The sequence below is a fragment of the Osmerus eperlanus genome, chromosome 23 (assembly GCF_963692335.1).
Source record: "Osmerus eperlanus chromosome 23, fOsmEpe2.1, whole genome shotgun sequence".
In the NCBI taxonomy this organism is placed as follows: domain Eukaryota; kingdom Metazoa; phylum Chordata; class Actinopteri; order Osmeriformes; family Osmeridae; genus Osmerus; species Osmerus eperlanus.
In genome coordinates, this window is record NC_085040.1 from 192,890 (window position 1) to 206,743 (window position 13,854).

Genomic DNA, 13,854 nt, shown 5'->3' on the forward strand with positions numbered 1-13,854 from the left:
CGCTCTAGATACACGCACGTGTTTTACATGCTGCACCTAGAAAGTCGTCTGCAGCAGATCAAGGTTCAGGGGAGCATCGTTTTCTTGTCAAAGTATTTCAGTCTGCATGAAGACTGTATTTACCTCTTCGCAAAGTATCCACATCTCAGCCAACAGGTGCGGTGAACGAGGATAATAATTTGAAGCAATACTACAATAATACTACAACAATACTACAATAATACTACAACAATACTACAATAATACTACAATAAGACCACCGCGCCACAATGACATCTAAAGTATTGCAACAGTAGCTGATTAATGGTGAACAAAATTGATACTTCAGATCAGTCAGTCGGTACAATCACTGGTACCATGCAACACAAACAACAACATCTCAGCTGAACATCAGCCACTATGATGCAGGTAAGTCGTATGTAGAACAGGAAGTGCTCCGTCGGTGCCCTTAGGCCGAGTAGAGCACGCGCGCACATACATGGATGATCAGTTATGTTGTGCGTTTGTGTCTGCGCATGTGTTAGTGATTCCTTGTGTGTGCGCACAGGGGCTTGGTTACACCGTGTCTATCTGTCTCCGGTTCCGACGGGGGCAGGGATGATGAAATAGCCATGGGGGAAGAGAAAACTATGAAACGAGACATTAGAGAGAAGCTCGCGCTCTGTCAGAGTCTGTCTGGATGGGTTGACTGGAGGCGCGTGCTGCAGCTTGGTTCAGATTCAGCCCCATGGACAGAGCACATGCGCAGTCACAGCAGGGAAAGCAGGGGAGCAGAAGCCAGTGTTTCAAGCAGTGTGTGTGTGTGTGTGTGTATGGACATTACAGTCTGATCAACATGGCGCATAAACACAGAGCCCATCACAGCACCAAATTATGATTAGACCCGGTTCCCCCTCCCTCCAGCCCCCGCAACACTGGAGCAGTCGGTTGCTAAGCTACATGCTCCCGCCCACTCACCCTGTCTCAACAGCGCAAGGATGGAAAGTCTGTCCCATTCAGGCGCCAGCCAGCGTTCCATAACACGTTCTGTCAATCAATCACCTGTGCGCATGCGGTGGGAGTATTCCGCCCGTTATGAGGGGCCGTTAAGGAAATAATTCAGAATGTCCTTACACAAACACATATGAAACACATACACATTCATACTACTGAAAACTCACATCCACATATGTGAAATGCTCGCATCGACACATGAAACGCATTCACATGTGAAATGTTCACACACGCATTCAAACTTACATATATATACATATGAAACGCTCGCACAGACGCATGGGAAACACATTCACACTCATACAGTATATGAAACGCTCAAGTCTCATAAGGATGAGTAAGAAGCTTTGAGAATGTAAGAGTGTGAGATCATTTTCAATATATTATATTTCAGTATATCTGGAAGTCAGTTTAGTAATTTTACAGAAACAGGAGCAAAATTACTTTAAACTAGAACGAAAAAAATGTAATACTGGGTGACCAAACACACAGATCTAGAAAATAGGAAATATATGGAGTCAGGTGGCTGAGCGGTTAGGGAAGCGGGCTAGTAATCAGAAGGTTGCCAGTTCGATTCCCGGCCGTGCCAAATGACGTTGTGTCCTTGGGCAAGGCACCCTACTTGTCTCGGGGGAATGTCCCTGTACTTACTGTAAGTCGCTCTGGATAAGAGCGTCTGCTAAATGACTAAATGTAAATGTAAATATGATTACCAAAGGAAATGTAATTTGTTTAGCTGGTTCAAAGTATTTCATATAGCTCTTCTTACCAATTTATAGGTTCAAAGGCATGCACCTTTAATGCCTATAGGGTAGGCTACTCAGACAGGTCGAAAACAACTTCTCATCCAGAATATCAGCTGTCCAACATGCCTATAAAATCTATATGTTTCAACATCATAGTAAATGTTCTCACAGGTTAGCAGGGGGTGCATTTCAGGGCACGGCTGTAGTGTCTTGCCAAGAAATGCACCACATGAAACTTACTCTGGTTACTCATAGTCCCCTCGATGTACAGTAAGAATAATTTGATCCTGGGATATACAGAACAGAAATGACATGAGGGGTACATTTCAGGGCAGGCCTGGGCACATTCCAGAACCCCGACAGCAAACTGCGTCACAGTATTCTATAGTTCTAAAAGGTCATGCAACTAACAAAACAACGTCGTGATATCTTTGCAGTTCTCATCGTGAGTGACGTAGGGCGGGTGTGTTATGGAACGTCTTGACAGACGGCCTTGGTTCTAATTCTAGTATTGCCTGAATCATTAGGGAATTGTCTGCACGTGCCAATACCGGAGAGGAGCGAGGGGCGAGGGGGCGAGGTGTGTCCATGACTAGAACGGCTGGGCCGTCTGAACGAGTTTAGTTACCTCCGCCTCCTATACAGATGATCAACTGTATTTATCAGCACACACACAAACACAAGACAAGTCTTTGCGTCAACGACACGGTTCTGACAGGCGCGCAGCCTTGTTTCCCTTCTCTCTCGTCGCTGCTACAGTTTCTATATTTAGCCACCGTCCTGCTGGTAAACGGCCTCAGTTGTCATCGTCTCTGTATTCACTTGGAACGACCACAGAAGCGCGCAGGAGATCGGTAAGATGTGGAAGCCAGATGGTTCACGGGCAGTTGTTGAGGTGTTCTGCTCTCAAACCGCCCGAGGGCGCTGTTTGTCTCATGGTTTCAATGTAGCGCATGTGTTTTGATGGTCAGCCAACCTTGACTGAATGTTTGTGTAAAAGGGGGTAAAACAGCCTTGGAAACACCCCCCCCCCCTCCCCCACAAACACACACACACATTAACACCCCCCACACACAAACACAAGGTTGAGTGACGTTACCAGTTGATGTCCTTGAAGGGAGAACTCTGCCAGCCAGTTGGTTGGTTGGTCAGCAAGCTACTCACCCAGCCAGGCAGTCAGTCAGTTAGCCAGTCAGTTAGCCAGTCAGTCAGCCAGCCAGTCAGTCAGTTAGCCAGTCAGCCAGTCAGCCAGCCAGCCAGCCAGTCAGTCAGTTAGCCAGTCAGCCAGCCAGCCAGCCAGCCAATCTGTCAGTCTGTCAGTTAGCCAGCCAGCCGGTCAGTCAGTTAGCCAGCCAGTCAGCCAGTCAGTTAGCCAGCCAGCCAGACGGTCAGTCAGTTAGCCAGCCAGACGGTCAGTCAGTTAGCCAGTCAGCCAGCCAGTCAGCCAGCCAGGCAGCCAGCCCGTGTCCAGCAGTGATGGCAGCAGGAGTAGCAGGGTTGGTGGAGAGCGTTCTGTCTCTCTGCCCTGCGTCTGTGTTCCTGGGGTGTGTTCTCCTGCTGGCTGCCCTCCTCGTGCTGGGGGCAGCGTGGGACCCCCCCCCTGGCAGCACCCCCCCGGTGCCCTGCCTGCCATGGGTGCCCCTGCTGGGAAGCCTGCCCTGGCTGGGAGGGGGACAGCCCCCACACTTGCTCTTCACCCGGCTAGCGCACAGGTAGGACCCTGGACACGCTCTGCTTCATCTGCACCCCTGTGTGTGTGTGTGTGTATATATACAGTATATATATATGTGAAAGTAGGTGCATGTATATTCAGGTACGGCCCTCTCTATGCCATGTACCTGGGGCCTCACTACACGCTGGTCGTCAACGACTACCAGCACGCCAGGGAGGTTCTGCTGCAGAGAGGGAAGGACTACGCTGGGAGACCCAAGATGGTGAGAGGGGGGGAGGGATAGAGGGGGGAGGGATAGAGAAAGGCAGGGTTGTGTCCCAGCCAGGATGAGGGTCGAGACAGGAGAGTTTGCGTGGGGACGGAGAGAGTTCAGTGTTGTCAAGGTGACAGCAACCTCCCGGTCTCCAAGGTAACCACGGAGCTGCTGACCAGGGGGGGGAAGGACATTGCGTTCGCTGACTACTCCTCCCTCTGGAGGAGCCATCGCCGCCTGGTGCACCAGGCCTTCACTCTGTTTGGAGAGGGGAGCCACAAGCTGCAGGACATAGGTGACTCTATCACACACCCACACACACTAGCTCTCACACACACACTAACTCTCTCACACACACACACACACACAACGTATGTACTCAAAACACACTTGTGTGTGAGCAGTGCTGGAGGAGGTCGAGAGCCTGTGCTGCTCCCTCCAGGCCAGCGGGGGGCGGGCCGTGGACCCGGCGCCGGCGGTGACGCGAGCTGTGACCAACGTGGTCTGCACCCTCGTCTTCAGCTCCACCTATCGCCATGACGACCCCGAGCTCACCCAGGTGATGGAGTACAATGATGGCATTGTGGAAACCATCGCTAGGGGAGGACTGGTGGACATCTACCCCTGGCTCAGGGTACACACACACACACACTCACACACTCACTCACTCACACACACACACACACTCACACACAAACACTCACTCACACACACACTCACACACAAACACACACTCACACACACACTCACAGTCATAGTTGTTTCTTTTCTCTGTAGATCTTTCCCAGCAGAGCTCTGAGGAAACTGAAACAGTGTATTTCTGTTAGAGACAGACTGCTGAACCGCAAGCTGGAGGAACACAAGGTACACACACTCACACACACACACAACCCTTTACCCCTGCCTGACCCCTGACTCCTGACCCTTGTCTGCAGGCCTCCATGAGGACAGGGGAGCCTCGTGACCTGCTGGATGCTCTGCTGCAGGGGTCAGGGGTCAGCCAGGGGTCAGGGGTCAGCCAGGGGTCAGGGGCGGAGGAGGGTGTGATGTCAGACGATCACGTCATCATGACTGCGGCGGAGACGTTTGGGGCGGGGGTGGAGACGACCTCCACCACGTTGCTGTGGTGCCTGGCCTTCCTGCTGCACCACCCCCAGGTGAAGAGCACTTCCTGTCGCATCACTTCCGGTTACCTCACTTCCTCTTAACCGTTCAAAACATTAACACATTGTATTCATTTATCAGACACGTTCAGCCACAACCAGAGAAAGTACAGCAGAAGGATCTGATCAAAGATCAGAAGTACAGAGTTGTAACAGTAACCACACCTCAGCTACCAGACACAGTGTAAAATAACACCTCAGCTACCAGGCACAGTGTAAAGTAACACCTCAGCTACCAGACACAGTGTAAAGTAACACCTCAGCTACCAGGCACAGTGTAAAGTAACATCTCAGCTACCAGACACAGTGTACAGTAACCACATCTCAGCTACCAGACACAATGCAAAGTAACCACATCTCAGCTACCAGACACAGTGTAAAGTAACACCTCAGCTACCAGACACAGTGTAAAGTAACATCTCAGCTACCAGACACAGTGTAAAGTAACCACATCTCAGCTACCAGACACAGTGTAAAGTAACCAAATCTCAGCTACCAGACACAGTGTAAAGTAACATCTCAGCTACCAGACACAGTGTAAAGTAACATCTCAGCTACCAGACACAGTGTACAGTAACATCTCAGCTACCAGACACAGTGTAAAGTAACATCTCAGCGACCAGACACAGTGTAAAGTAACATCTCAGCTACCAGACACAGTGTAAAGTAACATCTCAGCGACCAGACACAGTGTAAAGTAACATCTCAGCTACCAGACACAGTGTAAAGTAACATCTCAGCGACCAGACACAGTGTAAAGTAACATCTCAGCTACCAGACACAGTGTAAAGTAACATCTCAGCGACCAGACACAGTGTAAAGTAACATCTCAGCTACCAGACACAGTGTAAAGTAACATCTCAGCGACCAGACACAGTGTAAAGTAACATCTCAGCTACCAGACACAGTGTAAAGTAACATCTCAGCGACCAGACACAGTGTAAAGTAACATCTCAGCGACCAGACACAGTGTAAAGTAACATCTCAGCGACCAGACACAGTGTAAAGTAACATCTCAGCTACCAGACACAGTGTAAAGTAACATCTCAGCGACCAGACACAGTGTAAAGTAACATCTCAGCGACCAGACACAGTGTAAAGTAACATCTCAGCGACCAGACACAGTGTAAAGTAACATCTCAGCTACCAGACACAGTGTACAGTAACATCTCAGCTACCAGACACAGTGTAAAGTAACCACATCTCAGGTACCAGGCACAGTGTAAAGTAACCACATCTCAGCTACCAGACACAGTGTACAGTAACATCTCAGCTACCAGACACAGTGTAAAGTAACATCTCAGCGACCAGACACAGTGTAAAGTAACATCTCAGCTACCAGACACAGTGTAAAGTAACATCTCAGCGACCAGACACAGTGTAAAGTAACATCTCAGCTACCAGACACAGTGTAAAGTAACATCTCAGCGACCAGACACAGTGTAAAGTAACATCTCAGCTACCAGACACAGTGTAAAGTAACATCTCAGCGACCAGACACAGTGTAAAGTAACATCTCAGCTACCAGACACAGTGTAAAGTAACATCTCAGCGACCAGACACAGTGTAAAGTAACATCTCAGCTACCAGACACAGTGTAAAGTAACATCTCAGCGACCAGACACAGTGTAAAGTAACATCTCAGCGACCAGACACAGTGTAAAGTAACATCTCAGCGACCAGACACAGTGTAAAGTAACATCTCAGCTACCAGACACAGTGTAAAGTAACATCTCAGCGACCAGACACAGTGTAAAGTAACATCTCAGCGACCAGACACAGTGTAAAGTAACATCTCAGCGACCAGACACAGTGTAAAGTAACATCTCAGCTACCAGACACAGTGTACAGTAACATCTCAGCTACCAGACACAGTGTAAAGTAACCACATCTCAGGTACCAGGCACAGTGTAAAGTAACCACATCTCAGCTACCAGACACAGTGTACAGTAACATCTCAGCTACCAGACACAGTGTAAAGTAGATGTCGGATCTCAGCTAGCAGGCAGAGTGAGCATCTGCACCCCCCCCCCCCCCCCAGGTGCAGGAGCGCGTGCAGAGCGAGCTGGAGGAGTGTGTGGGGGGGGGCAGGACAGTGTGTGTGTCCCACAGGGCCAGCCTGCCGTACCTGGACAGCGTGATCAACGAGGTCATGAGGATACGACCGGTCAGCCCTGTCCTCATCCCTCACACCACCCTCACACACACCAGGTAACACACACACCACCCTCACACACACACACCACCCTCACACACACACACCACCCTCACACACACCAGGTAACACACACACCACCCTCACACACACACACCACCCTCACACACACACACCACCCTCACACACACCAGGTAACACACACACAACCCTCACACACACACACCACCCTCACACACACCAGGTAACACACACACCACCCTCACACACACCAGGTAACACACACCCCACCCTCACACACACCAGGTAACATACACACCACCCTCACCCTCACCCTCACACACACCACCCTCACACACACCACCCTCACATACACACCAGGTAACCCACACCCCACCCTCACACACACCAGGTAACATACACACCACCCTCACCCTCACACACACACACACCACCCTCACACACACCACCCTCACATACACACCAGGTAACCCACACACCACCCTCACACACACCAGGTAACATACACACCACCCTCACCCTCACACACACACACACCACCCTCACACACACCACCCTCACATACACACCAGGTAACCCACACACCACCCTCACACACACCAGGTAACATACACACCACCCTCACCCTCACCCTCACACACACCACCCTCACATACACACCAGGTAACCCACACACCACCCTCACACACACCAGGTAACACACACACACCAGGTAACACACACTAGGTAACCCACACACCACCCTCACACACACCAGATAACACACACACACCAGGTAACACACACCAGGTAACACACACCAGGTAACACACACCAGGTAACCCACAGCAGGTAACTTGTTGTACTCCTCCAGTCTGGGGGGCTACTCCATCAGGAAAGACACGCGTGTGCTGGTGAACATGTGGGCTATTCACCACGATCCCCACCTCTGGGACCAGCCAGAGCACTTCAGACCAGGTGACACTCACACATACACACACTCTCTCTCACACACACACTCTCTCACACACACACCTCCTTTTCTGTCTCTGATGTTTCCCATTTCGTCTCCCAGAGCGTTTCCTTGACGACCAGGGCCAGTGCTCCGTGCCTTCTTGTTTCCTGCCATTTGGGGCGGGGCCTCGCGTCTGCGTGGGCGAATCCCTGGCCAGGATGGAGCTCTTCCTCTTCCTGGCCAATCTGCTGCAGCGGTTCAGCTTTAGCCCCGCCCCCGGGGTCTCTCTGCCAGACCTGCAGGGGAAGCTGGGGGTGGTGCTGCAGCCAATCAGATACACTCTCACAGTCAGCCCCCGAGTAGGGGGGGGCTGAGGTGGAGGAGGGGCACAACTACTTCCTCTTAAATATCTTCCTTCAATGTAATGTGTGTTCAATGTCTCCTGAAATGGTATGATCAATGACTTGTCTGGATAACCCGCATTTCAATAAAGATACACCTGATTCTACCAGTAGACTGTCTCACACACACCATCCACACATATCACAGTACAGACACAAGAATCTAGCCAAAGGGAAAACTATAGCCACCAAATTTGAGCTTTTACAGACTAAAAGTTTCTTGGGTGGGGGGGGGGGTAGTTAAGGAGCACTTAATTCATAGATGTTGTTAGCCTTGGTTTTAACTAACTAGTAATATTAAAAACAACAACCTGTTAAACCTGAACCTGAAAGTGGTTGGTCCGCTGAATTCTCGTGGCATGTTTCAGACGATGCTCTTATTTTGAAGGCGAATTCGACCTTTTCAAGCTACTAGGTAGCTAGCTAGCTCAGCACATAATTGAATTCGAAACAGAAACAGGTGAAGTCTCAACATTTCGTACGTAAATCCATCATACCTACGAACACAAACTGAGTGGTGTTTGTGTTTGTTAATTATACCGACTAACACCGATATTTTGACAGAAATGTACCTGGCGCCACACGCTCACTCCACTCAGGCCATAACCTCTCAGCTGAGCGCACGCACACACACAGCGTTTTTAACGTCATCATGCTCGGCTCGCAGTGTTTTGAAGCGGAGACTAGCGGTGGTAAAATGTACACAAATTCCAACTCGTTAATCAGATTCAAAATTATTTTATCATAATAAAAGATGTATAGAATACAGTTTTTTATGGCGTGAAATTGACTATTTTCAGTTGACAGTTCGGCAGCCAGCGCTTATGGAAAGCAGAGGAGTTGTAGATGGGTAGAGGACCTACAGACCAGAGTAGTAGAGACCAGAGTAGTAGATTGGATAGTGTTTATTTTCAGACAGATGGAGAGTAACTCAGACACTGGCTAAGGACAAGACGGAGAGACACTGGGAGGGATGAGAGAGGGAGGAGAGAAGAAGAGCAGTGTAGAGGAGGGTAGAGGAGATGAGGGTAGAGGAGAGGAGGGTAGAGGAGAGGAGGGTAGAGGAGATGAGGGTAGAGGAGGGGAGGAGTGGAGATGAGAGGAGGGGAGGAGTGGAGATGAGAGGAGGAGTGGAGATGAGAGGAGGGGAAGGGGGATCAATAGAAATCTATAGAGGCACAATAATAGGGAGAGTAATAGAGGTCACATACACACACTCGCTCTCACACACACACACACACACACACACACACAAAAGGGAACGCAGTTAGTAGGACAGTTTCAAACATATTATTAACAGTTTCCATAGTAACAGTATTGTCATATAATTATCTTTATATATATATTTTTTTTATATATATGTATATTACTAACAGTGGTTGAGTAGAAATGGCACACAGCCTCACATTAGTTCTAGTCAAGAAGAACGATCAGACCACGTCCACAGCGGCTGTCATGGTAACAGCAACAGTTCTCTTGGCTCTGTTCAGGGTGCAGAGAGCATGATGGGAAGTGTAGTTTATATCCAAAAACCAGAGAGCATGATGGGAAGTGTAGATTCTGTCCAGAGGCCAGAGAGCATGATGGGAAGTGTAGTTTCTGTCCCGGGAGCAGAGAGCATGGTGGGAAGTGTAGTTTATATCCAAAAACCAGAGAGCATGATGGGAAGGTGGCCCCTACATCCTGCTCCTTAGCCCCTACGTCCTGCTCCCTAGCCCCTACGTCCTGCTCCCTAGCCCCTACGTCCTGCTCCCTAGCCCCTACGTCCTGCTCCCTAGCCCCTACGTCCTGCTCCCTAGCCCCTACGTTCTGCTCCCTAGCCCCTACGTCCTGCTCCCTAGCCCCTACACCCTGCTCCCTAGCCCCTACATTCTGCTCCCTAGCCCCTACATCCTGCTCCCTAATCTACCCCACTCTGCAATCAGTCCCACTAAGTACACCTCCACATGGGCCCTACTTATAAACATCACCAGTACAATATCTGTATTCCAACAATATCCAAAGGTATGGAACATTCATGACTACACATGTTCATGTACATACATGTATACTACTCACGCACACACACACACATTGATGTGACGGAGGTGTGTGACATACAGCACCTGCTGGACAGAGTCATCTCATAAACAACCTGTCTTCTTCAGAACTCTATACCCTCTCACTCCATTCAGAACTCTAGAACCCCCTTCAGAACTCTAGAACCCTGGAGCCATCTGGACCTGCAAGACTTCTCAAGCAGTGTAGAACCTCTCCTGCTGTTCTAGAACTTGTGCTTGGCCAGATACAGCTGGGTTAGTTATGCAGTTAACCTGCCATAGGACCTAGTTTAAAAGGAGCCCTCACACACACACACACACACACACACATGCATACATACACATACGTAACTACACACACACATGCATACACACACACCACTTAAATCTACAGTCTCGCTTGCTCATCTCAGTGTGTGTGTGTGTAGAGGCTGGCTGGTGTGTGTGAGGTTTCAGTCAGAGAGATGAGCAGATGATGTCACACAGCAGCTGTTGTTGTTAGGGGGAGGGGGGCGAGGGCGGGGGCGGGGCCATTAAGAGAGAATTTGGCATTTTCACATCTTCTGTTCTGTGTTAATGTGTTTAGACTCATTGTTTAGCTGGTTGTGTAACTCACAAACACACACACACACTCTCTCTCTCACACACACACACACACACACACACAGTCACGCACACATACACTCTCACACCCTCACACCCTAGACAGATGGGGCTCCTCTGTGTGTTCATCGTTCCCCAGGAGACGTGCAGCTCACACACAGCTGCCCTCCCTGGCACCAGCTCACCCTGAACTCTTACAAGAGGACCAGTCCACCTGTCAGTCACACAGTCTCCACAACAACCACCACAGCACCCTCCTCACCCACTAGTGTGGTAGGGGTGGGGCTACAGAGGGTTAGCCCCGCCCCTGACCCCTGACCCCTAGCGATTAGACAGTCAACACTGTCATGTACCTGAATGACCTCACTCCCTCCTCCATCACCTTCTCCTCCTCTTCCTCCCCCTCTCCTGCCTCCCCCCTCCCCCTCCTCCTCCCCCTCCCCCTCCCCCTCCTCCCCCTCCTCCTCCTCCCCCTCCCTCTCCACCTGACAGCGACACACCTCGATGCCGGAGTCTCCGGTCAGTCGTCTGTGGCGGTACTGGCTCTCATCTGCCCCCACGTCCTCCTCCCCCTCCTCCCCCCCCTCCCCCTCTGGGCCCTCCCAGGTGGGGGGGGTGGCCTCGTACACGTCCACGCAGGGGGAGAACAGAGTCTGCTTGGGGGGGGAGACTGAGGCCCGGGGGGAGGGGGGGGGGGGCTTCTGTCAGGGACACCAGGGGGGTCAACAAAGAGAGGGCTGGGGTTGGGGCTGGAGCTGGGGTTGGGACTGGGGTTGAGGCTGGCGTTGGGGTTGAGGCTGGAGCTGGGGCTATAGCTGAGGCTGGGGTTGGGGCTAAAGCTGAGGCTGCGGTTGGGGCTAAAGCTGGGGCTAAAGCTGGGGCTAAAGCTGGGGCTAAAGCTGAGGCTGGGGTTGGGGCTAAAGCTGGGGCTGGTGTATTTGGTGCCATGTTAGGATACTCTTCAAGCGCTGGTTCTTGAGGTTTGTTTGGTGCTGGTGTTTGGATCAAGACTGGGGCTGGGGCTGAGGCTGGGGTTGAGGCTGGGGTTGTGGCTGGGGTTGGGTCAGGTGAGAGAGTCAGCGGAGACACAGGGGCGGAGGTGGGGGCTGCTTGGTCGGGGGGGGCAGGGTTGCTAGGGCAGGAGGTGGGGGCTGCTTGGTCAGGGGGGGCAGGGTTGCTAGGGCAGGAGGTGGGGGCTGCTTGGTCGGGGGGGGCAGGGTTGCTAGGGCAGGAGGTGGGGGCTGCTTGGTCGGGGGGGGCAGGGTTGCTAGGGCAGGAGGTGGGGGCTGCTTGGTCGGGGAGGGCAGGGTTGCTAGGGCAGGAGGTGGGGGCTGCTTGGTCGGGGGGGGCAGGGTTGCTAGGGCAGGAGGTGGGGGAGTGTAGGGGGTCCTGCAGGGAGGTGGCCATGCTTGGGTGTGCAGCCATAGTCTTTTCAGGCGCACTGGTCATCACAGCCACAGCATCCGTCATGGTAACCTCTGTTATGGTGACAGTTACCATGGTTGCATCCTGAATAGCATCCCTTGGCAGGTCAACATCACCGGCCACTGTAGCAACAGTTACCTCGGCAACAGTCATGCTGCTGTTGGCGTCCAGGTCCATCTCAGTGGTCACTGTGATGGCGGTCTCCATGACAGCTTCAAGCGGCAGGGGAGTGGCATCGCTGGGAGTGGAGGCGTGGCTTGTGTCCGTCTCGTAGGTGACAGGGGCGGAGAGGGAGGAGCTACAGGGGGAGGAGGGGCAGCAGGAGTCGCAGGAGCAGCTGGAGCTGTGGAACACAAACACATTACCATCCACCTTCTAGAATCCACACAGTTTACTGTCAACCTTCTAGAACCTCCAGCTGTGGAAAACAGAGGCCGCACCTGTTGTCAGAGCTGAAGGAGGAGGGGCCATCGCTGGGGCCGGGGTGGGGGCCGGGGTGGGGGCCGGGGTGGGGGCCGGGGTGGCGCAGGGGCTGGGGGAAGCGTGCAGCGCCCCCCTGGGCGGCGAACACGGCACTGTAGGGGGGCGGGGGGGTGCTGGGCTGGGCAGCCACCTCCTCATAGGTGGGCAGCTTCAGAGAGGCCAGGAAACCTGCAAACACACACATGAGATACGGCACACACACAAACGAGATACAGTACACACACACACAGAGACGTACTGAGGTCCAGCATGGAGGAGGAGTAGAGAGCGGGGCCATGACAGGCCAGCAGGCTGGTGTCTCTCTGCTCCTGCTGGCCCCTCAGCTTGGCCCGGCGGTGACGGTACGCACAGCAGCAGCTGAACAGGATCAGTACCGTCCACAGCAGCCAGAACCCTGCACAACACACACACACACACACACATATATATATATACACACATACACATGCCTTAAACCAGAGCTTCTAGTAGAAGTGAGTGACCTACACCACAGCTCATAGTAGTAGGTGCAGCAGCCAGTTTCTCCGCAGCAGTGTCCAGTCTCACACAGGTAGCCTCCGGTGGCACTGCCAGGGCAGTAACGGGGTCTCCCAAGCAGGGGCAGGCTACCACTGTGGTACTCCATGACCCCCGCTGCACACACACACACCGTGACGCTGCCACACACACACACACACACCGTCCTGGTCAGAGCGGGTCAAGCAGAGAGGGATCCCATCGTCCCAGGACCGGCAATCTGGAGACACACAATGGAGGACATTGTTAGCATCTCACACACACACCATTGCTTACACACTGACAACCACACTCCACTCAAACAAGACACATCTCCCTTTCAGTCTCTCTCTGTCTCAGCCATACACACACACGTGTCACTAGTATCTCATAAACAAATCTAATCCTGTGTAATAATCTCACATGCATCAATTCACTGGAAACTCTCTCTTACACACACACACTCACAAA

General features: G+C 51.9%; 2 protein-coding genes across 5 annotated transcripts in view; one reads left to right on the forward strand and one right to left on the reverse strand.

Annotated features, from left to right (window-relative positions):
• The first annotated feature begins 3,135 nt into the window (after positions 1–3,135).
• On the forward strand, positions 3,136–8,313 carry LOC134009684 (steroid 17-alpha-hydroxylase/17,20 lyase). The gene is made up of 9 exons (XM_062449270.1): positions 3,136–3,451; positions 3,553–3,673; positions 3,821–3,959; positions 4,069–4,298; positions 4,442–4,528; positions 4,600–4,821; positions 6,869–7,038; positions 7,857–7,960; positions 8,058–8,313. Exons 1-9 carry the CDS (start codon positions 3,216–3,218, stop codon positions 8,309–8,311), a joined length of 1,563 nt encoding a protein of 520 aa, XP_062305254.1. The 5' UTR covers positions 3,136–3,215; the 3' UTR covers positions 8,312–8,313.
• A 915-nt stretch (positions 8,314–9,228) lies between these two features.
• LOC134009529 (cell surface glycoprotein 1-like) overlaps positions 9,229–13,854 on the reverse strand; it is a 6,141-nt gene continuing 1,515 nt past the window's right edge. For 2 of the 4 annotated variants that reach the window (XM_062449035.1, XM_062449032.1), the window contains exons 2-5: positions 13,375–13,624; positions 13,127–13,282; positions 12,846–13,056; positions 9,229–12,748 (exon numbers count right to left, since the gene is read on the reverse strand). In XM_062449035.1, the coding sequence (XP_062305019.1) occupies positions 11,527–12,748; positions 12,846–13,056; positions 13,127–13,282; positions 13,375–13,513 (1,728 nt within the window). In that variant the 5' untranslated portion in view covers positions 13,514–13,624 and the 3' untranslated portion in view covers positions 9,229–11,526. Of the gene's footprint in view, positions 12,749–12,845; positions 13,057–13,126; positions 13,283–13,374 lie in introns of all 4 variants that reach the window. The other 2 variants (XR_009928241.1, XM_062449034.1) reach the window with 2 other exon arrangements.